The sequence below is a fragment of the Paralichthys olivaceus genome, chromosome 7 (assembly GCF_024713975.1).
Source record: "Paralichthys olivaceus isolate ysfri-2021 chromosome 7, ASM2471397v2, whole genome shotgun sequence".
Classification (NCBI taxonomy): Eukaryota; Metazoa; Chordata; class Actinopteri; order Pleuronectiformes; family Paralichthyidae; genus Paralichthys; species Paralichthys olivaceus.
Genome location: NC_091099.1, coordinates 6950871 through 6978492, shown reverse-complemented (window position 1 = coordinate 6978492; position 27622 = coordinate 6950871). Strand labels below are relative to the sequence as shown.

The window sequence follows — 27622 nt, the reverse complement described above, 5'->3', positions numbered from 1 at the left end:
TTCCCAATGCACATTTTAACTTTTTAATAGATTTTGCATCTTCTCAGTAATGTCTGTGTGGATGTTTTGTTGCACAGTGACAGTGTGTTGGGACCTACAGTATGGAGGTGGATGTAAATGTATATCCCAGTGGGTGTCTGTGCCTCCCTCTGTCTCACCCTCTCCCCCCTCCCTCTCTGTTGCACACATGCACGTGAATATTAAAGCTGCACCAGAGAAAAACCCTCAGAGAATCAAACAGTCAGTGAGTACACAGTGTTGTCTTTGTGTTTGTTGGAAACACTGTCACTTCTCTTGTGTGTTATCACCTGGAACCTAAACACTATGTCACTCGTGACCGCCTCCTCTGTGCCACCGTGTTGATTCATGTCACCATGAGCGCGCACAACAAGTCTTCAGAGAAAAGGTAAGAGAGATGACCACCTGTTGGTTTGAGGATGTAACATTACACCGTCTGTATTTGTGTTTGTATATTTATTTTTGAATGATGAGTCGATATAATATCTGATACCTACTGTGGCCTATTTGAAAATGTTGATTTTAAAAGAAGGTACAAAGTGCTGCACAACAAGAAAACGAATGATTAAAATACAGAAGGGAGTAGTGTACATATTTAATAATGGAAATGTGATATAATGAGATAAAGTACTAATAACTCCAAGTAGATTCAGGAATTTGCATTTTTAGCTAATGCTCATCACCAATGTAGAAGAGGATATGTGTTTTTACTTTATCTTTGGCTGATTATCTAACATGTTATATTATGTTTAATATATTTTATTATATTTTACCCTTGAGGCAGTTCATCAAAGTAAAGGAAAGTATGTTCGGGCAATAAAACAATATACAGTTTCCCTTAATAGCAATATAACAAAAATCCATTAGAAATTGATATATTGCTTATTAATGTATACTATGTTGATCAAGTGTTTGTTACTCTCTACTCATAAAGAGTTTAAAACAACAACCTTCACTCAGGAGGAAAAAATCATATCAACACTATAAATAATAATTGGACATCTATTGTTATAGTTATTGATATCGACTGAACATCTTTACCGTCATGTAATTATTTGGCTGTATTGCTCTCAGGAAGTGTCCGTCAGACTTGGCACCTTTTTAAAACTTGTGATTTGAATACAAGAAAAACGTGTCCAGGAGGTGTCAGTGTAGTTTATTATAACGGCTTCACCAGTAGAGAAGTGGTCTGAGCTGTGTAATAATATTCAAGTCATCTAAACATTGTTTTTTTAACAGTTATCGAACACTGAACCTCATTGCAGAATAGTTTTCATTCCTGTGCAATTTATATCAAACAATTTTTTTTCTATTGGGCAGGAATGGCTCCAAAAATAAGCTGGATAGGTTTCTGAAGGACAGAAAAGGCACCTTTCCGCTGCTGATCAAGGTAAAAAGACATTCCTGTTCAACTAGTCTCTGATGTTCTCCTCTATTCATGTCAGTCTGACCACATCAGTGTATAAGTTATAGTCGAGGCCACGTTTTTGTGGGGTGGCAGTGGGCCTCTGAGCAACTCTACACCTTGTGTTGATGTGCAGGTCATTAAATAAATGTTATTTAGGTGTGCGTTCAGCAGAAATGATTTATTAGGGAACACTCTCTACCCTGTGATGTTCTCGGACTACATCATCTGAGAGAGAGGTGCCATGTTCCTATTTGTTGGAAGAGAGAAACTGCCCAACCCCGACACCCACCTGGTCTGACCCCTGTCATCCCGACTTCATGGAAAGTACCACAACCTTCATCTCGGCCCTACAAGGACACGCTCACACAGCAGTGGGTTGAACCAACCACCACCACACACACACACACACACACACACACACTCTCATGAAGGGATTATGCCACTTGTTCCTCGCTGAGATCCAACAGGACATTTTTCTACTTTACGTTGATTGAAGGTTTAATACAGTTTGAAGCTCATCAGAGCAGACAAAACCAGTGGAGCAGGAATGATTGAATCCCTCTGATGTGACACATTGTACAGAAGGCTGCTGGTCACCTGGATGAAGGACTTGTTCAGGATCTTATATTTATTAATTCTCTATTCAACCTGGAAGATCCCAATGAGATGCAAGATCTCCTCTGCCAGGCAAGTCCTGTTCAAGATCGGCAGTAATGAAATGAAAAGTTTAAAACAAATATGAGCACAGAAAAATGACGCCAAAAATATAACAAAACACAGCAAACAGGATAAAATTTAGAACGAACGTTTAAATACAATGATGTGTGTGGTTTGTCGGAGGTCGGAGTATTTTGATGCCTTGCAGATGAACAGCCACAATAATGTGTTGTCATTTAAGACTCCTAACAATGTTGTTGCGCTGTATTACTGTATTACAATCTGTATTGGTCGTCAAATCTAAATCCCATCGCGACTCCTTTGATTTGCTTTGATCTCAGCTCTTTAAATGAAGCCCCACTCAGACATTCTCATTAATCAACCAGGGCAGTGCCGGCAGTTTTTAAAGCCAAGAGACACTCAAGATAAGAGGGCTGAAAATGTTTGAACATCAGTGAGAAACTGGACAGAGCGGAGGTCGAGGCAACATTTGAAGCTATTAGAGCTCGTGCTGTGAGCAGACTCCACCCTAAGAGAGTCAGTTCAAACGAATTCATCTTTCTCGAAGTTGGGATATCAATACAGGGCATTTGCGTCATTACAAAAATACAGACGCAAGCAGCTGCTCCCAGCAGATGCAGCACATGGCTTCAAGATGTGACTGTAGCAGGAGACATGTTTTTCTTGTTTGTAGCTTTCATGTGATATGACTCACTACTGAAGTTCACCTTTGACATTTCAGTCTTTTTATATAAGAAAGCGCTGTGAGCTCCTTCCAGAGAAAGTGGTGTGTTGCATGGATGTGACTCATTTTTGGGCCCTCGTCCACTTGTTGAAGATTATTTTGAAGTTTGGTGCCACAAAACAGTAAAAGTAAAAGCTGTGGTTTGTCTTTTATGCAGGTTTGCATCTTAATGAAAGCTTTTAACTTGGATCCTACTGGCAGGAGCGCCACATCAAATTTGGGTTATGATAATTGTCTTCAATCAAATTTTTCATATTCCTGAGTTTTGGTTTGTATCTTTGATTCCACAGAAATATCAGTGATGCGGATAGGAAAAACAAAACATATGAAACGCAAAAGATGTGCATTTATTTTTACATTTTATGTATTTTCTTCAATTAAATTCTACACATTTGGTGGTTTTGTGCTTTTTTTCAATTTACGATAAAGTCTGTCTGAGCTGTAAAATATCAACCCTCGATATCATTTCTTTCTCATTGGAGTTTGATAACGACATCTTTGGAATCATTGCCTGAAATGTTATATCGGCTGATTTATTGGTATCAGAATTGTTTTACTCCCTAATGGAAGTGTCGGCATAGGCCTCTAAATTTCAATATTGATCTGGTGATGTCTTCAACAGCTCTAAACCCAACAATACTCAGTTTACATTGTAAAAAAAGAAACAGATTAAAACCAGCTGTGTTCTTGCTTAAAAAAAATACTTCAATCATTAATTTATCATCAAATCAGTTAGAATCAAATTTTTTCCATCAGTGACCTTGATTATTTTGTGCACTTCCTGACCTACTTCAGAGTATTGTTTATCAGAGCATAGACCCGTTCACCTGGCCCAGGTTTTACCCCCACACGCAGGGAGCCTCCCCATTATTCTGATGAACCTTGTCCCTGATAGAGTTTCTCATCACAGCTTTGTCCCTCGTTGACACCGGACCCTCTGGATTGAAGCCGGTCATTTAGAGGAGAGCGTGCACCTCTGCTGAATTACAGGCTGATATCAGTGTCACCGAGAACAAGGTGGCTCACTATGAAATACATTATGGCCAGTAGAAGCTCGCTTGCAGTCATTTCTGTTACGGCTGTTGTGATATTGTGCTGTCATGTGTGCAGCTTGTATCGTGAGCATTAATGTGCACCATGAGAGCGGCCTCGGGCTCGTTGTCAGGTCCATCACATGGCCCACGATTCTCAACATGTGACTCTCCATGTTGTGTAAAGTCCCATAATAAACATATCTGCATCCTCATAGCTGTGGATGTCTGTTATTCCTCCCACTGGTCCACGCAGCACCGTGGGAGCCCGGGCAGCATTTGTCCGCAAGTTCTGCCAAGGCTGAGACCCATTCATGTCCCAGCTGCACATTCTCGTGCAGAGCAGCTGCTGTGCTGCTCCAGAGAGGACAGCTGGACTGAGACACTCCCCACATCCGATAAACATTAATTGGTTTACTCAAAGAATTCTGGGTAAACAGCCACCCAGGGAGTTTTGTTAATGAGTGCCTGGCTCGGTTGCGTATCTGTTTTCTTTCAACTTTGAGTCATGCACTAAAGAGCTGTATACGCAGGGCTCGCCAACGTCCTCCCCCTCCCTCACACCCTCTCTCTCTATCTCCATAGGCTCAGGAGCATTGTTATGTAATGATGTGTGAGGTCTTATTTAAAATGTTGTTATATAAGAGGAGCGTTGTTGTTGCCATGTTAGGTTCATGGTTTCCTTTATGATAACAGAAGCTGTGTGTTACAGCTCCTTTTTATTCATGACTACAATATATACAATTACCACCACAATTTATAGATTATAGATTTATGAATTATCAAGGACAACCACCAGAGAACAATACATTTGGATGATTAAATTATCTGCAGCTTTGTTTTATGACATTATTATGGTTTAGAAAAGAGGCAAATCAATATGATATTTATGTTCCATAATTGTGATCTCAGTAATCAGGATTAATTAATTGGTCTCATTGGCTGGAGTGTGTCAGTATAAACCTGTAGCATCTGGTGAATGAGGTGCAACAGATTGCACCTGAGCCTTGGCTAATAAAGCCATTAGAGTCCAACACGGGATCTTCTTTACTCTGTCCGTCTGTCCGCTACTGACACTGTGGAACAGTATAGCCTCTTGTATTTGACACCAAGAGACAACAAGTGTTTCAGTCTCCATTGTCCACATCTGCCACACACGTCATCAGATTCATTCTGCAATTTGTGCTAATTGCTACAATTCGAAGGCTGTGTATTGTCTATGTCAGTCGAGCTCGGACGTGGGGTCTTTTGTGTCCAGGCGGTGACAAAAGCGGATCACCTTGCCCAGGTTGTTGTGGAAGGTGACAAGCTAGTAGGTACTTATGGGATAAAAAGAAGGGCTGACAATGCTCGTCTTACCACAGGGCCAAAGCTGCATTTCCATCACCCCTGAGACAAGAAAAATGTTTGAGAGGGCATTGTGGTGAGATACAGGCGGTTTTAGGCATAGCCTGTATCTGAAACCTGTATTTTCTTGAATGACCAGGAGAGGGTGACAAATCTCGTTCTCTCAAAGAGAAATCGGTTTCTATAGACGTCTATGAGGAAATGCCCCAACTTCTCACTTGATTTATAATGGCAGTAAACTTCTTCAATACAGCATGATATCAGTTTTGAAAATGATTGTCCCACTTAGAGTATAACAGACGAAAAAGCACTGTATGCATTGGGGGCGTTCATACCGTGTGACTGGCAGCTAGTACCGCCCAATGGATGCAGGTCACCGGTGTAGGTGGGCGTTGCTCTCAATCAGGCTCAACCAAAAACCAAGATGGCGCTGGACAAAACTGGAGGCTTTAAAAAGGCAAAACTGGAGGCTTCAAAAAGGCAGCACATTATTGCACAAAAATAGCAGCATTTTCAAAGAGTTAATGGGAGCTGAATATTTGTGTCGATGTGTGTTCAGCAGTTCAACAGTCATCAGTCCAGCATATTTGTGTATTGTTAAAGGGAATAGAGTAGTCTTATAGCCTGTGGGGAAAAAGCTCTTGGTGAGTCTGGCACCATATGCTGTGGTAGTGTTTGCCAGAGGGCAGAAGGTTCAACAGCCCTTGGTGGCTCTGCGAAGGCAGCGAGTCTGTTGAAGATCCTGTAGAGATAGGAGGGAGGTTCTGATGATTTTCTCTGCCGTTCATTGGAGACGTCATCAGAGCCATCTGAGGACAAGGTGTGTGTGACCCCAGAGCTGCCTCCAATGCACGGCCGTCATCACTCACACAGGATTGGCTGCCTGAGCGCGTCATCTCCATCCTCACGTTCTCAGACCTGGCAGGGAAGAGTCTGGGGCATCTGGGTCAACACCCACATTCACGTGATGGGGACCAGAGCCCACAGAGTTGTAAGCATATTTAACATCCAAACCTGCGACACACACATTTTGATGATGGAGAAAAAAAACTCTCACATACACACGTGTAACTGAGCAAATAACTATGCCTCACCTGTTTAAGCTTTCTCGCAAGTGGGCCAGTTATTTTAGTCAGTTCATCCAATCAGCTTCATTGAAATAACAGCGGCGCTCTGTGGGTCGAGCAGCAGCCGACATGGGGCCCAGGACTGGAGCTTATTCCAGAGACAGGAAGCAGCAGATCATAAGTGAGATAATGATTAATGAGGAAAGACTTTTGCTGCTGCAGCAATTTGCAGAGAAAGACATCTGGTTTCTATCATGTCTTATCGGACCCAAACGTAGAGTTTGTATCAGGAGCAGTTATAGAAGCCTCTTGCCTGTTAACCTGTGAAGTATATGGAGTATATTTTCTGAATATTCTGTAAAAAAAATTCAATAAAAAAGAAAGTTAGGACTTCCAAGAACAGTTGTTCTACGTGATAGTACAATGACACCATCCCCATACCTGCAATTTCCAACTTTGATGTCAGGGTCACACACACAGGACACGGTCCTACCCATGATTCAAGAGGATGACAGAACTGTAATCAAGATCAGATCTGCAGTGTCATTGTTAGCTCCTGTATCGATCGCTTGTTTTATGGCTGCACCTCTTGTATGGAAAGGAATAGGAGACGGGTGGAGATAGAGGGGAAACAGTAAACTGAAGGAATAGTGTTTCCTAAGTATGGTCTGATTTCAGTATGGAGCTCAAACATTAACAGACATTGTGTGGTGAGGACTCTCTAATCAGCTGTTGGTTGTCTGACACCAACTTGTTTATTACTGGGACACAGGGTTTGTTTTTTTTAAAAAGTAGACGGCCTATTGTCTGTATTTTAGATTAGCCTCAAATGTGATGGATTAATTTTTCCGACTCACCGTCGTCTTAACAAGGCCAGAGGGAAAATGAGTTGTGGCCTAATTCTGTTGATGTTTTAGACAGTCTGGGTCTGAGGAGCTCAGCTGTGTCTGTTTGGGGTTTATTACAGTACATAAAATGATGAGTAAAGTATTATAGAGCATGAGAGGATTACGTGTAGCCTGCTCTGTGCTCGTGACGAGGCTGACACAAATGTGAAGCAGTAGGTCAAACTGCACCTCCATCAACCGTCCCACATCAACACACACACACACACACACACACACACACACGCAATTACACAGGAGTGGATATAAGCTGTGGACATTTAATATTCTCATTTACTTACTTTCAGCACAGTCACATGATGCTGTGAACATTCAGTGCTGTATCCTAATATTTATTGATTATTATTAGTTAGTTGTTATCTCCAAATTACACAGTAATAAAACAAACTAACAAAGTAATGATTGAGTCTTTGTTTTAGATAAAAGCAACATATTGAACATGTATTTTTATTTGTAAGCATTACATATACATACAAAAACAGATCTGAATCCAAGGTTTCATTTCTATGTATGCATATATAGACATATTTAGCTATTCAACCAAACATAGAGTAAAAGACTACGACAGATGCATTCACAAATTTAAACCTTGACCTTTGACTGTGCTGTGCTACAATCAAACACTGGCTTGTGTTACTACATTGGACCCGAGATGAATGAGGCGAGTTTGTTTTTCTTGTCCGCCTCCTTGACCATCATGGAGAGGGAGCTCTCCACATGGCTAATGAGATTTGGCTTGGCCTGAGCCCTTATTAATTTTCAGCTGCGTCCACAATCACATGCACAAGAAGAGCAGATTTACGTGAACAAGCATAAACACACACAATCAGTCTTTTTTGATTGAGCCTGTTGATGATAAATGCTAGAGATAATCAGGCAAACATTCAAGATTGAGCTTGATTGTAATTACAATAATAATACAAATACAAAGACCAGTTAAAGTGGTTCTTACTGTGTCAGTCACATCTGAGCAAACATCAAACCCTGTAGAATTTGTTTAAAAATCTCTTTATAGCAAATGCTTTAGTTTGGGATTTCTAATGAATCATTTTCACAATTGGTCAAACAGACTAAGCTGTGGCTCTGTGTCATGTGTGATTAAAGTGAGGTCCTAGATTCCGGCTCCTTCCACGAATAAACAGCTGGCTGAACGACAGAGGGAGTGTCACCACAGACTCTGTTAATCCACACGTCCCTGCCCAACAATTTGTGCTGCCAAGCGCAGTTAACATGTCATATGTAAGACAAATTTAAGCCTGTAATCGCTCGTGCCTCTGTGAGTGTGTCTAAGTGCATGCGCTTGTGTCAACTTGTGAACCCGACCCATATCTCACATGGTGACATGCTGCCACTGACATGCTGTGTGACTAAAACTGCAGATGCTGCAGTCCACCTGCCAGTCAGGTCAAACTACCCACACTGCTCCGTGCCAGATGGCAGGAGACACTGATACTGTCTGTTTTGGCTGGCAGCTCCTCTCGCTTCAGTTTGCCTTGCCTGGCACCTGAGAGTGATTAGCCAAGGGCCTAACAGAATGTAAGGCACCAGGTTATGGTCGTCTAAGAGGAGGGAATTTGGCCCCAACTTCAACTTGAGTCTCATCTGGCCTGGTGCAGCCTGCCCAACCACCTGTTGCTCACTCTATCCTGATCTGGTCGGCTCGATCAGAAACGTAAGTGGGGTGTGGCCACGGGAGGCCACCACCTGTCAAATGTCGTTGATATACGCAGTTGTGTGGAGCCATGAATTAAATATTGGAAATTAAAAGCCTCAAGACAAGTCGGACAAGTCACAGCAGCTTCCTCTGTGTGTCATGTAAGGGTCGAGACTGGCTGACAGGGCAGTAATGAAATACAGTACCCCAGTGCTTCATGCTACAGAAATAGCAACATTTTTCCTGTCACCAAAACGTGGTGATTTACAGATTTTATTTTTGGTAGCTGGGCAGAACATGTGTGAGCAGACAGATACTTGTACTCACTGAGGGAACATGTGCTTTATTATGGAGACAACATTTGAAATGAAATGTTGCACTGTAACCAAACAAATAACTGGAGGTTAAAGCAAACACTGTGTAATTTTTACTAAGCAACAGCGCCCTCTGCAGCCACATGACAAGATTCATTCAGTTGGGAGCCGTGTCCGAGCAATGAAGTGGTTTTCAAGTAGAGTCTATCAATGTGAGTTGAGCTCTGACTGGGTAGGCCCCATTCACTGAACTAAACTGATATTACCCATGATCCTTGGCTTCCAAACCAGAAGCGCTGCCATTTGAACTAATACACCAAGCTTTAGAATTTGAATTCTGGGGGTTTTTTTAACTTTTTTTTTTTAAGTCTTTGTGGTCTTTGATCTAAAGTTCAGCATTACTCAAACTTTCTGGGCCTGATTCTGACAGTTTGATTTTCGCACCTCTTACAGGAGATTTACCCACTAACCAAAGTTGCGTAAGAGCAGACGTTCCGGGTGAGGAGTGGGAATACAATTTTGCAGATGATATTTTAAGGTTAAAGGTTCAGTGTGTAGAATTAAGTGACATTTAGTGGTGAAGTTGCATGTTGCAGCTGAATACCCCTCACCTCACCCTCACCTTCCAAACATTAAAGAGAACCTGTGGTAGACTTCAAAAACTCAAAAGGTTTTTATTTTATTTAGTCTGGACTACTGTAAAAAAAACATGGCGGCCTCCATAGAGAGAACCCACTTTCGATGTAAATATAAAGGGCCCGTTCTAGGGTAAAGAAAAAAACAAATGAACATACGAGTGAAATCATCACTAGAATTATTTTATATTAAATTTCTCCGAATAGATCCCTTTCATCTAAATCTTACACACTGAACTTAAAAAGTTGCACAATGTTTAACTTTGCATCTTTAGTGCAATTTATTCACCTGACTTCATAATTATTAACAACAGGTAGAGATACAGTGAAATAATAAAGCTAACAGCCAGCCTCGCTTTCTTGTCCTGCTGTGGACGCTGCAGTTCCCTGCTGCTGTGTGCAGCAGGCAGGCAGCCAGAGGCGGCCAGGGCGTGGTGGGATAAGCTTTCACCTACGCATTAATTGTCAGCAAGTCTGTAGCATCCCGCTGGGGTTTGTGACAGCAGCAAAACAGGTGGAGAACGGCAGCAGAGACGTTAGAGCAGATAAGGAACAGCCCCATTGGCTTTGTCTCCAGGATACAGTGGCAACTGAGATGGCAAAGGAGGCGTCTGTTTAACCACATGGGAGACCCATTAGAACTGTACATCCTCCCTGTCTGACTTCCTCAGCCCCTTGAAGAGCCCACCTGGGAGGATGATGGGATCTGTATCATGATAGGGTTATGTCTCCATCGTCCCAGAACCCCACCCAAACCCTCCACCACTGCTCTCCCAGGGGCCCCTTTCAGAGGAAGCTAAGTGCCAGGCCCCTGCTGCCCTGCCTCCGGCTCAGGATGGGTCCCCTGTGGAGTCCCATCCATACGTCACTGGTAGCAGCGGAGACATAGAGCACTCCCTCACCGGTTACAGCGGCAGCATCCTCCCATTGTCTGCCTGCAGCCTGCCTCTCCTTTCTGTCAGTGTCCTGGAGCAGAGGGGAATAGTTTGGAGGAACCTGACGGGGAAGAAAACACGCGCACGAGGCCTCACACAAACCGGAATGTAACCTTATATGAATTAATGATGCAAGCCAAGTCCGGAGCACAGTGGAGAGTTGTGAAGAAACACAAGTAGCTCTGCAGTGAGTGAGAAGTGATACAACATATTTCCAGGATTTGCACTGAAGAGAAAGATGGTGGAAACTCGATGTGAGGACGACTGAAATTCTGCGAAGTTAAAGAAGATTCTGACGAATGGAGCCAAGGAGCAACATTTGCAGTTTCCAGATGTAAATCAGTGGGACATGCAGGCCTGGCATCCTTTTCATCCTTTGTTTGTGCTTCTGATGGCGTCTGTCTGATCTCTGACCTGCTGAGAAACTACCTCGCCCGTGGCTGGAAATGGTGTCCGGAGGCTGAGTTGGGCTTCGGGGTCTGGTGGTAGCAGCATGGGTGAGATGTGTTATGTGGGAAGACGGGACCTCACCTGCCTGCTGTGGTTTTAGCCTCCTCCATGGCTGCTGCTGGGGCAGGAGCAGGAGGGTCCAGCCTGAGGTATGTTATAAAATGTTGTTTGCACAGTCCTCATTTCGTGTTGTGTCATGCATACACAAACTGGGATGCTTTGTTTCCTTTGGTTGTCATAGCGAGTCACACTGTATGAGCATTTCTTTGCCCCTCCGCTTCCTCTCCCCAACGCTGTGTTACCTGGGTGACAAAATGCACACAGTATAATGACTCTCTCAGGTAAACTGTGGCAAACGTTGACAAAGATTTACAGTGACAGGCCTGGTTGCAGTTTTGTTAAGTGTTAGAGTTCAGAAATCTAAGAGCTGGAGCATCACTTTGTGATTGTTTTCTCTGCACGCTTCATTGTTAAGGGAACAGTTTAATACTAATTTTACTGAGTTTCTTGCTTTCTTGCTTCTCAACTTACTTCAATTGCACAAAAATGAAGTTTGAATATCTGAGATATGCTTTTGATGTGATTGTGGAGCGGAGCCTCGGTTTAAAGGTCCTGCAGCACATATTAGCTTTTGACCAATCGCGAGTCTCAGTTGTCAATCATGACATTTCATCCAATTTTGTTTGGCTCATGTACCATCCACTTACATGGAGGAGGCAAGAGTTATGAGCTATACTGCAGCCAGTCACCAGGGGGTGAATGAGCTGATTTGGCTTCACTTTTGGGGAAGTATTTGTAAGGATTAAACAAACAAGATGTAATTTTTTCAGGCTAAGCTCTAAGCAGAGTGATATCTGTCTTTCAAATTTAGGAATAGATGATTCATTTAAACTAAACATTTCTGTGCTTCTCTAATAGTTTGGTCCACGACCCTCACTGTGGGTTTTTCACCACCGTGCAGCAGTGTGGAGATAAAGTTAGATGCAAAACAATGTGTGATTGTGTCGTGTAAGCGCTGCGCAAACAAATAATGCTGGGCCTTAATCCAGGTTATATAAGATGAATGTATCTGCTGCAGCCCTCGCTGTTATTAATCAGGCCAGATTCTGATAAATGTTCCCTGTCTCCCTTTCATTGTCCCCTTGTTCCCTTGCACGTCTGATCCAGCCTCCTTGTTTTTCTTGGCTTGTTATTTTTATGGTTGATTCCTGAAATATAGGGACAGATTAGCTGCAGAGTAATAATGAGGGTATAGGAGCAGCTTCCTGGATAGCTGTTCATCCTGTCCCAAGGATGAGGCTGATTACTGAAGTGGCCACGGCTGTTGCATAACTGCTGTCATCTAATCATATTCATCTCCTTGTTCTGGGCTCTTCATCACATGGAGCAGCTGAGTTGTTTCCCCTCTGCAGAGAGGATTAGTCAAACTTGAGCCATGAAAACAACACGGTGTAATGCTGCGTGGTCCGATCCAGGAAGGATAAGATATGATTACACATGTTCGTGCGATCAGATGAAAACCTGCTCAAACTGGTTTTCAATATATATATGATGTTTACAGATCTCTTCTCCTAGTATTATAATGTTCATATAAAATATGTAGGCTGCACAGTATGGGCTAGAAATTAATTGAACAATAAGATAGATTTCTTCATTCTTTCTGAAAACATAACGTGTAATACATCATCAGCCAGAGATGATATCGTTTAATTATCTTTTGATTTTTTTTAAATAGAATTCTACTTCCATTAGTAAATTTAGGTTCTGTAACATAGTTGCAACTGTTTTAATAGCGAGGACTCACAAAACTGATCTTTATAACATATCAACAGAAAATCCTTAAGTCAAAACCTTTGGGGTTTTGGGGTTTAATTCATTTTTTTTGAGAGAGAATTTGTTTATGGTAACCACCTGGTTGGACCCTGTTGCCCATACTTTATACGCATATAGAGACAATGCCTACTCATTTTTTTCTTTAACATAAGTTTTATATGTATCTCTCAAAATTAGGTAATTTAATATTAGACAATTTGATTAGCAAAATGGGTTTAAAAGCATTTTTCCCCATCATTTCATGTTGAAAGGATAAGATGGAACTTTATTGATCCTCTCTGGAGGGAAATTAGGGGAAGGGACCACAGCACAAGGACTTTGGATAGATAGATAGATAGATATACTTTAATCATCCCCCAGGGGAAATTCTTGTGTTCCAACAGTACAGACATGTGCAATAAGTACATAGACAAGCACACATGTAGGACGGTGACTGAGTTGTTCAGACAGAGCTAAAATGAGGCACAGTTAAAAGTTAAAGTTAAGTGAAAGGTGTAAAATGTAGTGAAATATACTATGGAAATTTTAAGGCTGCTGTATTAAATGTGCAATATAAAGATAAGGACACAGGTTGTGTAAAAGATCATTGATGATATGTATTTCTATTAGAGGCAACTTATCCAAAAACATTCAACATTTGACTCATCCGGCTTGTATTGTGGATTTCTTTAATATTATTGGTGAAACTCTTGGATAGAGTCACGCATGACTCGGATGAAAGCGACAGTGTCCGGTTGGTTTGGCTGCTCAAAGATGAGGTTTCCTGCGACGGGACGCGCTGGTGTCGGCGTGAGAGGGAACCGTCCGTGGGTGTCAGTGATGAAACAGTGAGGCCACGCCGTGCAGTGCGCGGCGGACGGAGTTGGTGGACGAGAGCGCACGATTAAAAAACAAATCTATATCTGGACAGTCCCAGCTGTCAGCGGCAGGAACCTGAACAGGTGGCTCCTGTGATGTCTTAAGGCGCGGGGACCCTCAACAGCTTGTCTCCCTCGCTAATCTGTCCTCTGACGACAGCGCTTTTCTACGCCATATGTGCGTAAAACCCGCAGCGCAGCAGCTTCGGGATCAGTGGATCTGATCAGTCATCGGGATTTTACTCATCACTCGGTGAAGCTGGACTTCAGGAGAGCTCGTCCTGGTTTTGAGGCTGGACTGACAGAGTTGGATAAAATGAGTCTCCATTGGATTTTATAAGAATCTCTCCTCTGGGCTCGGATCATTGATAACAGCATGTTGCCAGAAATTAACAACAAGGTGAGGCGCTTTGGTTGGATGAGTGGTGGCAGAAATACAATGTGGTTGACAGAGTGACTGTGGTACTGTTATTTCATGATATACGTTTAAAAAGCAGTTACCACAGTCACGTATGAATTAGAGTTATGGTTTCTTAAAATGACTTGATTTGTCTGGTTATTTAATTAATTCAAGAATTTCTATATTGTTCTTACAATTTACCTCTTATCACCTATTATGTCACATCAATGATCAATGTAAATAGGAAAATATTCTCAGTATTTTTATTCTTTCTATTCTCGTCTGCCTCGTTCTGACTGTCTACTGCTGTAACTAGTGAATTTCCTCGAAGTGGGATGAAGTTGTATAGTCTCATCTATAGTCTTAGCGTATTTGCCATATAGGTTTTCCATGCTATAAGTGGCACTTTTGACCAGATACATGGCTTCACTCCAGGCTAATTCCATTTCAGGTGGAGACCTTCCACAGGTATCCTTGAAAATCTGTAATTTACTCTTAATTCTATCTTCAATTCACTGATTTACATCAATATTGTGAAGTCATTATCACATTATCCCACTTTAATGCTTATTTTATATAGTCCAGCCCCTTTCTCCAGGACCGCACGCCGAGTTATGATGAAAAATCTGATCCATTTCTATTTCAGTCAATGTTTAGCCTACTTATTTCAGTGACAGTTTCTGTGAGTCTATATGCGTTCTGGGTGTATTTTTCACACCCTACATGGAAACTGATGTAAATTTAACCCTTGCTGTTTTTAAATCTTAAAGGAATTTCAGCCTTTTCACTGTTTTTAGTGTCAGATGTGAGAAACGCAGGAATGTTTGCTTTGTCACAAGCCTGAACAATGATTGATTAGCAATGATGGTGACTTCTCATGCATCCATCCCGGCAGTCAGAGTTGAGACCGAACAGGAAACAGCTTGTTGTGTAGTGAAAGTGACAGAAAACCTGTCTATATATGAAAAACGACTGTACGTGTCTGACAGCCGATAGTGTCACATGAGCACAGTTTGTTGATGTTTACCTCAGTTGGTTTTGTTGCTTCGTTGACCCTTTGACCAAATGACTCCTGAGAGCCCAAAGGTGCTGGGATGATCCTCCACCTCTAGCTACGACCACACAGATCAAGAGTCGGCTTATAGTTCTTTACATTTGTTTCCTTGTGCTTACTTCCAATGATTTATTCATGTAGCTTTATTAAATTCATCTGGGAGGACTGCATTTATCTGCACTTTAATAAATTGGATCAGACTATTAGTGTTATCTGTTATTCACACTTTTGGTAAAACCTTAAGTTTAGGCACAATTTTAACATCAGCCATGTTGAATCTGTGTGGAGTTTAGCAGGTTCCCCTTGTGTGGGCATGTGGGGGGTTTTCTCTGGGTATCTCTGGCTTTCTTCCCACAGTCCAAAGACATGCAGTAGTTTAATTTGAGACTCTACATTGCCTTTAGGTGTGAATCTGAGCATGAACATGTATATATATTGGCCCTGTGATGGACCAACCCACAGAAAAGATGATGGATGGAAAAGAAAGAGAAATACCCCAACACGCTACTTGTTATTATTATTTAGATATGTGATTCTGCTCATTCGTCACAGTGGAATAAAAGGTCACAGTCGTTATTTTTCTCTAGCACCTGGACACGTGCAATGATGTCACTGGGTTTCCACTGTCTCAGTGCTCATTAGCCAGGCTTACAGCAGACCTCTGCAGGTGAGGTATTGGACGCCAACCTGCCACAGTGACCTACATGGCTCCTGAGATTGTAACATGAATACACTGATGTATCGTACCCTCGTTTGGCTACGTGTGGTTTCATTATCACAACAGCAGCTGGAACGTAAAGAGCAGCCTCTGTAGCAGCTTGGTTTCATTCATTGGATTGACAGGTGCAGGGAGTGTCGTCACAGTTGGTGTGGAGAAGTTGGTCAGCCTCCACCAAAAGATAAGACTCCAATAACTCCAATTTTTTTCAATTGCACATTGTACTTTCTAATTGCCACCAAGCCAACTTGTGTTTTTGGCCTAAATGTGTGAACCTGGTGTTTCAGTCTGTCTGAGGAGGTTCAGTTTGTCTCCTTCCCCTGCAGCAAATGTTGCTTCTGCTTAAGATTATGACTGAGGATGGTGTCTCTCATCCACTCAGTTTGTCTCCCTCCCTCTCACCCTGCCAGGCTGGCAGGGTTTAGCACACCCCCCCATATGGGCCTGGAGCTTTATTCCACCCATATGGTGCTGCCCAACACAGTTTCATGAAGCTCACCCACTGATTAATAAAGCACGTGTAAGCTGGCTTGGTGCTGAAGCGTGTGTGTGAGATCAACTATGCCGTTTTTTCCCCCCCCAACATTTTTAACACATTCAGTTCAGTCATTCAGTTTCTCTCTCCAGGCACGTGCAGTGCTGAACACATGGATGTGTACATGGCTACACACCTGCAGGAGAATGCTGGACAGTGAGAGGGAGGATCGTTGTTGCTGGGTTTTTGCAGGAGTAATCTATTTAAAGATTGCAGCGCATTATTTTTGCTTGTGTGGCTGCAACCTCGCTCGGCTGCCCACAGGCTGCATGAACCCAAGAGGCACTTTCATTATTATTGTTTAACATGACTGTGAGAAGAAGAACTTTGGTTTCTCTTTTCTATTATTTCCAGCATTTTGAAAAATAAGAAGCAGCTTGTTCGCCCCCTCAATTATGTTTCATGTATCGCTCTCATTCCTCCCACAGACGTCACGACCGGAGGCTTTCCCTCACCCCCACAGACTCCCAGCAGAGGGAAACCGGCTCGGAACAAACCGCCCCTGCTCACAGGTCAGCGCTTCCCCCCTCTGCAACACACTGTAGCTGCTAACTCAGAACATGGATCAACAAAGACACCTTTTCCCTCCCAGTGATTGAATTATGTAATGTGGTGCTTAAATTATTCTCCAGACGTAATATTTCTCATTTTCCTCTACTGCACACACATTCAGTGAGCTACACCAGAATGCCATAAATGATGCCGGACTTGCATCATTGGCAAAAATTGTATTGTTTTGGTTATTAGCTTTTGAATGAGTAATGCATTTCAAGAATAACGACGCAGCTCATCAGAAATAAAATGCCTTAAAATAAAATATCATGGTCGTCCATATAAACAAGAACAAAATGGACATGACTGCACTCATCCGTCTGCACATATGAGGCCATGTGGTCTCACGCATCAAAGATTTCCAATGATACAAGAGCATCTTATTTAGAGAGCATGCCCCCCAGTTACATACAGGCACATAACTGTGTTTACTTCCTCTGCCTGTTGTGGCAGGTGCTCTGCGACTATATTTAGCCCTATCTCCATGCGTCATAACCAAGTTGGCAGATCCTGCAGCAGCTCTAAACACGTGAGAACCACCTACTGTATAGATGGGAAAGATCTTATTCCTGTTAATAATTAATGTGAAATAATTCAATGTGTAGCTATGTGTGGTACCCAGCTGAGATGCAGGGGCAGGTCTACTTTTAAATTTTCTACTTGGAATTCAAATTTGTGGATTCTATGATCAATAAGTGGAAATACGTTTTAAATTTGCTTTACGATCCCCCTCTAGACACAGATACACGTCTGCAGGATGTCTTATTTTTTCCTCAGAGCACTTGGCACAGGACAGAGGTCTAATTTTGCCCATCACTGCCAGGGCTGAGGCTTGTGAGTGGGTGACACATGTAATCGTGCTCCCGGAGCAAGGAGGATGGCAGCCAGAGAAAAGCAGGTTGTAGCTCCTCACCTCCCCTTCAGGTCTGCCACTGCAGACAGGCCCTGTCAGGACCCGGCCTCACAGAGCTTTGTCCCTATTTCACTCTTACCCCCCCTGATCGGTAATTCCAGCCGCTTATACCCGCTGCAGGGGGTTGGTGAGGGGGGGTGCAGGGTTATCCGGGTCACCTGAGCCTGCACCTCCGAGTGCATGTGAACGGGGATGTAGATCGCAGACTAAATCTTACGAGGTGCAGCCCGACACGAGGAAGCGAAGAGGATGCTGTGACAAAGCTTGTAGCCACAGCTCAAAAAAGAATAACTGACCTCGCTCTGCACCGGCTGCTTTTTGCTGAATGTTTTCAAACGGATGCGCTGTTGAAAAACATCTTTGAAGCAAATTGATTTGCACTCATATCCTCCCTGGTTTTATGAATCAAATGCTATCGTTACCCATTCTGTTAAAAATATGAGTGAAATATTATTTTTTCTCCACAATCCATCCGTGTTGTCTCTATTCTGAAGTTCTTCTAAAGTTCTAACAAACAATCCTTGTGATTTGCAGAAGTTCGGCCCTGGTGTAGGGACGTTGCCCCAGCTTGAGCCACCGGTGGTCCAGGTGGTGGTCAGCAATGCCAAAAACCAGCACCAGCAGTCGGACAACATCTTGCCACAAATCGCCAACAAAGGGGGTCAAAACAACTTTCAGACGCACACAGTGAGCCTCTCATGCAGTGACGAGTTTTTTTATGTGTCTGATGGAAGGAAAATGAACAGAGAATTTTTCAACATTTTTCCAAACTAACTCACAGTAACATATTCTCTTCTTTCCCTGTGTGTGTTTTCCGGACAGGACGAGAGGCCGAAGCCCGCCCAGCAGTTCAGCATGCGGTTCGGTGGAGTCATGGATAAAGTGTCCGTCTCTCGCAACAGCAAGATTTTCAGCAACAAGCTGGAGAAAGAGAAGGAATATGAGGGACAGAGATTACCCATGTCGCCCATAGGTGTGTTGTTAGAACGCCACAGAGACGTTATCACACATGTTTTATCTGTTGGGGTGTTGTTGTTTTTGAAAACAACACTTTTTTTATTGATGCAGTAAAAATAGCAAATTGGCATTTAAGGCAACTCTTCACAATCCTCTTCACTTGGCAGAGGTGTAATCAATATGAAAGTGATTCATACCGTCCTCCTCTTGCTTCCTGCTGCAGAGGCACTGAAGAACTTCCAGGAGCGGCTGACGGGGTTTGAGCAGGAGGAAATCATAGACTACAGCGAGATCTGGTTCCTGGGTCTGGGCTCTCAGAAGATCGAGGGTTCCCAAGGAGCGCTGCAAAACTCTGGATATGATGACGAGCATGGAAGCTACATCAGGGTAATAATATATGTTATAAAAGGTTTAACCTCGGTAAATTTAAGCCATTATCTCCAGACATTCTCCAGAGGGCCTGTATGTGTGAACGCAAATCTCAGAGTGAGCCGATGTGAGAACACAGTAGGATATCCTCCGCAGGATTTACCCCGAGCTAGTGGGCATGTTGATGAATTTTCTAAAATGCAACAGACACGAAAATAAATAAAATATTAAAATCTCTGAATTAAAACTCTGAGCCGCACACGTAGTTCATGTGTGAAAGATAAACACCGAAGAATGCCTGGACCCAATTGTGTGGACATAATGTGCGTTAATTCACCGGTCATATGGGAATTGTTGTGCTGGAAAAAAAAAGCATTTGAAAATTTCACAAATTGTCGGGACTCTAAAGTTTCAAAGAAGCTGCGTTTAAACTAGACACTTTAAAAAACACTTCATCATCCATGTGAATGTGCAAAGACATTAAGGTCCTTTTAAAGTAAGAAGGTAATATGAAAATATGAAGACGCTGACGTTGTGTATCTTTTCACTCTCTCTCTTTCACACACACACTTTTGAATAATAAACACACTCCTTCCAAGCTGCCTCCATTTGACCTTAATCCAGCAGCTGCAGTCATTATTCTTGAACGGTGTTTTACAATAACCTGCTCTGAGGAGACAGTTGGTTAATCTTTATACTGAATGAGCTGTTAAAGCCTGAGTGAATTACCGCTGTTCAGAGGATCTGACAGTTACAGTGAAACCACACTACACTTAGTACTGCAATCTACTCACCGTAGCTAAAAATGCAATACAACATAGAATCATTAACTATAGGTTTAAAGATTAAATTATTTTGATGTGTTTGTATGAGCAAATTTAATTGTGATACATCTTAAGTGAATAAATAAATACAAATAAACAAAGTAATATTGTATATGAATAAAGTGAATTCTGCTTTAATATTCTCTGTGCTCATCCTCTTGCTCTTCCAGGTGCTGCACGACCACATCGCCTATAGGTTTGAGGTGCTTGAAGTGATTGGGAAAGGCTCCTTCGGGCAGGTCCTGAAATGTCTGGACCACAAAACCAATGAACTCGTTGCCATCAAGATGATTCGCAATAAGAAAAGGTAACATTTGACTTATTTTATTCATCCACCCACTAATTCAACAATTCTGTCTGTGTGGATGTGGACCGAATATAACTGTTCATCTTATCCACTTCACACTTATGTTATATGTATTCTTAGTGGTCTAGGGAAGTGCAGTGCTGAGTGTGGTGTGATTCGCTCAATATTAATAAAGATGGAATGAACAGGTGACCAGCACTCAGTAGCAGACAGTGGGGGTGTTGAACTATGGGCATGTTTTCTTTGACATCCTCAGATAAGCTACAGCAGCAGTCAGCAGCTGAGTCATACGACCGGATCATTTTGATTATTTGATCATTTTTATTTCACCGTATCGGACTAAAACACTAACACACGGCTCGGGTGCTAATCTCTGTCATGGCAACAGCATTCATAGAATCACTTCCTGTTTGGCAATTTCTCTAAGTACAAGCCCAACGTCTGTTTTATTGAGCTTTTATTGTAAAAAGTTGGGAACCTGGGTGTGAATATTCTGTCGCTTTGCTTAACAGACCATTGAAATATTCGACATGCAATGTATGAAAAAATAACAGCAGTAAAGTAAATATATCAAACGTATCTAAAAGTCACACACGTGAACAGTAATAGAGCTAATTCAGTTTCATTTCATGGAAAATGTTGACGATAAAATCATGGCAGATAAACCAGGTAGGATGAGCGCATAGTTTTCTAACTTCACTCTGCACCTCAGCCTGCTTTTAAAAAGCTCTGCACACACACAACAATTAATGTTTTAACCTAACATGTTTAAACTGCTTATCCAGGTTATGAAAACAAAACAACCAGCCTTTACTAAGTTCAGTGCTTTGTTGCTATGTTACTGTGTAGATTGAGTTAATTTCCACGTTCAGGGAGTCTACGTGTGGTATTCATGTGAGACCTGATATGTCCCGTTGTGAGGTTTTTTCCCACTTGCCTGCACCGTGATCATTTTACATCTCAGGACTCTGCCAAAATTGCTCCGATCCTGATTTAGCATGATACAAATCGGCACCTCTTGGTGTTATCTTACCTGTCCCTGCTCGCTGAGGAGCGCAGTGGCAGCAACAAGCATGAGGTCTATAGGTTTGATGCCGGAGGAGCCGTCAGGTCTTACCTCCGCTTCAATAATGCAGAAAACAAAATGGGTGCAAACTGCCACAGCACAGCCTGAAGGGGAAGTCTTCACTTTGTCAGATAACTGTCACAGATCTTATTTCTCCTGGAGGAGGATTGTGACTGGTGGACATACAGAGGGATTTTAGGGATTTTTGGTCTCAGACATGTAGCATATCAAACATTTTGAAAGAATCGAAATGTAAGAGATCTTATTGTTATTGATATTTTGACATGAATCGGTTTATTCTGACTTGGTATTCATGGAATAACTCATCTTCAAATCACAGGTTTTACTGGCGAATCTAAAAATCAGACAACTCTGCAAATTTGCCCGTAGGTTTCACCACCAAGCCCTGGTCGAGCTGAAGATCCTGGATGTGATCAAGCGGAAAGACAAGGACAACCTCCACAACGTCATCCACATGAAAGAGTACTTTTACTTCCGAAACCACCTCTGCATCTCCTTTGAGCTCCTCGGGTTTGTCCATTTACTCATCCAGCACACAGGCCGGCACATTCAAAAAAATATATATAAAGACGTTACTGAATAATTCATCTTTTGATCGAATGCAGTCACGGTTAGCCACTTTACCTGAGGTGCAACAGCATAGGGTCTGTGTTATCAGAGGCCATTCTCACTTTGTTTTGTGTTTACCTGTGCACCCTCAACATCTGCATTCTGACATTGATCACCACCGATATCTATTTGAGGGGAGACATTTTGATGTATCACTGAATGAATGACCTTTAGAGGACGTCTTGGACTGCCACCTTGTCTTACGTTACCGTCACCGAATCCTTTAGTTAAGGCCTTGATTAGGTCGCTGTCTCTTACCCCTTCTTGCTTCATGGTGTGAAGGCTCGGGTTGCACATGCTAAAGACGTTTATGCTTATCACAAGTGTCACGAAATAGCAGGAGGATACGTGAGTGTCAATCATAGATAATTTCCATGTGACAGACAGTGGAAGGTTTACATGATAACTTGTCTGCCGTCTATCTTTTTATTTATTTAAGGCTTGTGATGTTGCTTTATTTGCTGCATCTTTTTATGGAGGGTGTCATCACTGAGCTCACTCTTCTATGTATAAAAGAAAAATGTAAAAAAAGAAATATTACATCATGAGAATGATTTGTCGTGTTAGTTTTCAGGCATTAGGTATTAAATAGGAATTTTCTTTCTTCCACAGGGTGAACTTGTATGAGCTCATCAAAAAAAACAACTTCCAGGGCTTCAGTCTCGCCCTCATCCGCCGCTTTGCCCACGCTCTGCTCAGGTGCCTGCAGATGCTGCACCGGGAGAAGATTATCCACTGTGACCTCAAACCGGTACGGACTTCTCAAGATCAACTTCAAGTTGTCATGCACAGAATATGACATATAACATATTATAAACATTACAGTACAGATAGTGAGTATGGAAATCAATATATAACTTGTAGATGTGCAAGATTCACTTTGCCACTGGAACTGTAAACACAAAGTGTATATATAAAGGTTATAGTATTTATTATAGTAGTTTAATAGAATAGAATAAAACATACTATTATATATCATATAATATCAATATGTTACTATTTCTATTATTGTTATTATCTATTATTAAATTATTCACTTTCTGTGTGTCGTCTTGTTAACAAAGTTGCAAATTTCTTCACAAATGGATAAAACAACAATAAAATTTAAAGGGATTTAAAAAATAAGTGACAGATGTTACGTATCATATACGGGGATGTTTTTTTGTATTGCATCTGTAAAACCTGAACCGACATGTCAAATACAAATGACTTGACATGACTGAAAATATAGTGGAGTCAATAAATCTGGCGTGGCCCACACCTCTGCACTGGACTGCAACTGATAATTAACCTGCAAAGACAATAGTGTGTATTTTGCTCCCTCTTGTGGAGCATTGTAACGTTAGCAGTGCTACTGAGAAGCAGCAGTGTTTGAATGGTTGTGTTTCTACTTCTGCACAGGAGAACATTCTTCTTTCTCAGAGAGGACCGGGCAACATCAAGGTGGTGGACTTTGGCTCAAGCTGTTATGAACAACAGAGAGGTGAGAGCATGAGAGAATAAGTTATCATGTTGGGGGGTATACAACTCGTGAACATGAATCTTATAATAATAATAATATACATTTTATTTATATAGCATTTTTAAAACAGAGTTTACAAAGTGCTTTGACAGCAAAGCAAGAAAAGTAAATGTAAGAGAAATAACAATCAGCAGGATGCAATGTGACAAGGAGGCCAGATAACAACGTTAAGGTCGGAAGCAAGGTCGATGAATAGATTTAGATCTGTGTCACATGAAAACTTGGTGACAGGTGAAGAGAAAATGATAAAAAACACAAAAGTAGAAAATACAACATCACATGAAAGCAAGTCTATAAAAATGAGGTTTAAAAAGTGTTTTCAAAGAAGTCATATTTGAACTTACTTACGTTCTCCTCCGTTAGTGTACACCTACATCCAGAGCCGCTTCTACCGCTCCCCAGAGGTGATCCTGGGTCACCCGTACAGCATGGCCATCGACATGTGGAGTCTGGGCTGCATCCTCGCTGAGCTCTACACAGGCTATCCTCTCTTTCCTGGAGAGAGCGAGGTGGAGCAGATAGCCTGCATAATGGAGGTATAACATGGAAATAGATATGTGCCTGTATTTATTTTATACTAATTTATGAGATGTATTTGTTTCTCCGGTATATGAATGTAATCAGATATTATTGCTTGCAGGTACTCGGGATGCCTCCAAATGATTTTGTTCAGTCGGCGTCGAGGAGGAGGTTGTTCTTCGGTGAGAGAGTTTCTTCACTGCCACAATTTTATTTCTGTGGATATTTTATTTGATATATTTCATGTTTTGCAGATTATAGAGCAGGCTAGAAAATGTGCGATTGCCGGTTGAAACTGTGAATGAGTATAAAACTCTGCGCTGTGTTTTGTGTGCAGATTCCAAAGGAAACCCGAGGAACATCACTAACAGCAAGGGGAAGAAGCGGAGGCCGAACTCCAAGGAGCTGTCAGCTGCTTTGAAAACCAATGATGCTTTATTCCTAGACTTCATCAAACGCTGCCTCACGTATGTTGCATTCGGACTCCTTTAAAATAATAAGCTCCTCCTTTCATTTCATCCTGAAGTGACTGCATCAGAACTGGATGTTCTGCATTAAAGCTGCGTTTGCTCATTGAAATTATTTTGCCTCTTCTTCTCAGTTGGGATCCGACCAAGCGAATGAGTCCTGACGAGGGTTTGCAGCACGAGTGGATCCTGGAGGGGAACTTCAACAGAGTGCGGCCGAGAACCAGGCCTGTGGTGAAGAAGACCTCAGACAGTTCGACCAGCACAGGCAGACAAACTAACTGCAAGCCTGGTAAGACTCCACTTCATCAGTCATCAGCCATACTCTGCATGTCATGATACTGAAAGTCAAATAACACGACTTAACTAACATCAGTAGCCCAACAGTGTCTCTTTATCCTCTCTCCCCACAACAAGAATACACTTGTTACTTAGTAGAAAACAGTATTACAACTCTATGCTGTGCTACATAATTTGTATTCTATCATCTGCAATGTTTTAATGCTCGAAACAAACATCACAAGACCCAAACTGGAAGCTCTTCTACTAAATGCACATTTCTATAATAGAAATGATTCTATTTGTATAAAATATAAAAACATTTTACATCTATGTCCATATAAGCACATGAAATGTCTGGTCCTTGTGGTTGTAATTTCCATTATTAATAATAATAATAATAATGATGTTAATAAGCTAACAAAATAAAAATCTAATGCCATGTTCAGATGTATCTGCACTACAGTTCTTGTATTCATCTCCAGCTGACCTCTAATGTCCTTTGTTTCCATGGTGCAGCGGAGAAGGTCAGCTCAGAGAGCAGCACTTACGACAAGCTGAAGAGAGACGACTCAGAAACAGGAGCAAACACGGCACCTGCCGAGCGTCTGCGGCCCATCGGGGCCTCGGCGGGGGAGGAGGTGTGCGAAGGCGATGGGAAGCTCTCCACGGACACCAAGCAGCAAGGAGGTGGTGAAAGGCCTGTTCACATCATCATCAAACCACAGGAGGAAGTGGGCACAGAGAGAAAGGACAGCCAGGAACCGTCTCAGTGTTTGCCACCTATCATGTAACAGTCTGAACGAAATGTGCTGCGTTCATGACAAGTGGGAACTGGGGACATTCACACTTGTCCCACTTCTCACCTGAGTGACTGAGATGTGGTAGTAAATGGACAGCTGAGAGAAAGTTGCAGTTGTCTGACCCTGCACACACAAAGAATTTTAAAGATCCTCCACGTCGTCGTTTGCTATGAAAATATGTCGCTGCTGCATCTTCATCTTCATGTGAGAGTTGTGTGACAGTGAAGACGTCAGTGTCCTTGCTGAGTTGAGATCGATTTGCTAAATATCTTCATCGTTGTCTCTGCTTTAACTGTCTCCTTATTATTTATTGAATCCAATCTTTGCTGTGCATTGACATCTCTTTTTGTAGAGAGCTCACACCTCCACCAACAGTCAATTCAATTGAGCTGCACCAAATTTCACACACCAATCGATTTCAGTCTCTTTATTTTGGCGTATTTTCTTCATCCAGAGCCCTGAATTATTCCTTGGGAAATGGGTGAAAATGTCAAAAAACATCCAATGCAAAGCAACAGAAATATTCCTGGATCACATCCGTCCACCAAGTTTTATTAAAGTCCACCCAGTAGTTTTTGCGTTACCTTGCTGACAAACAAACAAACAAAAAGTGCAAATCTGTTTTAGATTTTTTTTTCTCTTTGCATTTAAACATTTTAGCTTCACTTCAAAAACAACACTTTCATGAGGGTAAAAGATTTGAAGAATTGTGTGCAATAAAGGCTGAGCCAAAAAAATGAATTCTTTTTTTTTTATCATGTTGACAAAGAAATAATTTTCATGTACTTTGTAATTGTAGATTGCAGTTGATTACCCAGTGATTATTAATTGTTTTATTTATTTATTATCAAATATGTTCGATCCTATGTTTGATATTTGTGCAACAATTTAATTGAAAGTCATAAAGTATGTATTTGTAATAGATTCTGTTGTACATATTTCTGTTCTTTCTTATGTATGCATAATACAGGACTTATTTAAGAAAATATTTAAGATATTTGTCGAGGGTTTAGACAAGGTTTTACTTGTTGTGTTGTTACTGTATGGAAACATTTTGACCGTGTTACTCATGATATTTTTTATATTAGAAACAAAAAGACAATCCTATCGATAGTTTGTGCCTTGCAGTATTAGTAATCTTGCACTTTATATTGTGTGTGAGAACACCTGGATTAGAAACAGCTGGATTCTTACCTGTCATACATGTAGACAGAGTTCACACAGCGTTTGTCAGGATCCCTTTTATTTGAAGAAAATCTCTACAGGACATTAACCTTCTTTTTACAACTGTTTCATGTCTTTATTCGCCAACAGAGATCAAAGTTAAATTGAAGATAGACCCGTGCCCTCATTATTGATTAGCTAAGCAACCAGAGATCCAGAGAGGAAGGACTGGAGCTGGAAAGAAATCAAGAAAAGTAATTTTTATGTCTTTTATGAGTAAATAAAAAGCTATTTCAAAGAACTTGTGTTTATATATTTCATTTTATATTGTATCCTCATAGTTGTGTTTATGTGTCTGAATGAAACAGAGGCCTGTTTGGCACATTGACATCATTGTGAAGCAGAATTCACCAAGCTTAGATTGTCCACCCACCGATAGGGAACATGAGCTGGGTTACATCATCGTGAGACAGGTTAGTTTAATTTAACAAAATTGGCTATTAAAGAAATAATGAAGCCTAGAACCAGGTATGGACAGGCCTCCGACACAGGAGGTGTCCCCTGGACCTCAGGATGCTCTGACTATGAACACGTATGAATGAACTACAAGACGATGCCTGAGCCTACAGTCTACAGTGAAGTGCCACAGTTCAGATACAAAATTCAATTCAATAAAAAAATTACAGG

At 41.7% G+C, this 27622-nt stretch overlaps 1 protein-coding gene across 4 annotated transcripts; it reads left to right on the top strand.

Annotated features, from left to right (window-relative positions):
- Positions 1–274: 274 nt before the first annotated feature.
- Positions 275–27236, top strand: dyrk4 (dual-specificity tyrosine-(Y)-phosphorylation regulated kinase 4). Of its 4 annotated transcripts, XM_020103590.2 has the most exons (15): positions 275–406; positions 1339–1408; positions 16992–17075; positions 18563–18715; positions 18851–19001; positions 19209–19372; positions 20349–20485; positions 21942–22082; positions 22794–22932; positions 23583–23664; positions 24067–24239; positions 24344–24404; positions 24560–24689; positions 24824–24981; positions 25488–27236. In XM_020103590.2, the coding sequence occupies exons 1-15, from the start codon at positions 375–377 to the stop codon at positions 25760–25762; spliced, it is 1950 nt and encodes a 649-aa protein (XP_019959149.1). In that variant the 5' UTR covers positions 275–374; the 3' UTR covers positions 25763–27236. The 4 variants fall into 4 exon arrangements, with proteins under 4 accessions (XP_019959149.1, XP_019959152.1, XP_019959150.1 ...); XM_020103593.2 differs by lacking the exons at positions 275–406; positions 1339–1408 and adding an exon at positions 1906–2113; XM_020103591.2 differs by lacking the exons at positions 275–406; positions 1339–1408 and adding an exon at positions 11179–11315.
- The last annotated feature ends 386 nt before the right edge of the window (positions 27237–27622 follow it).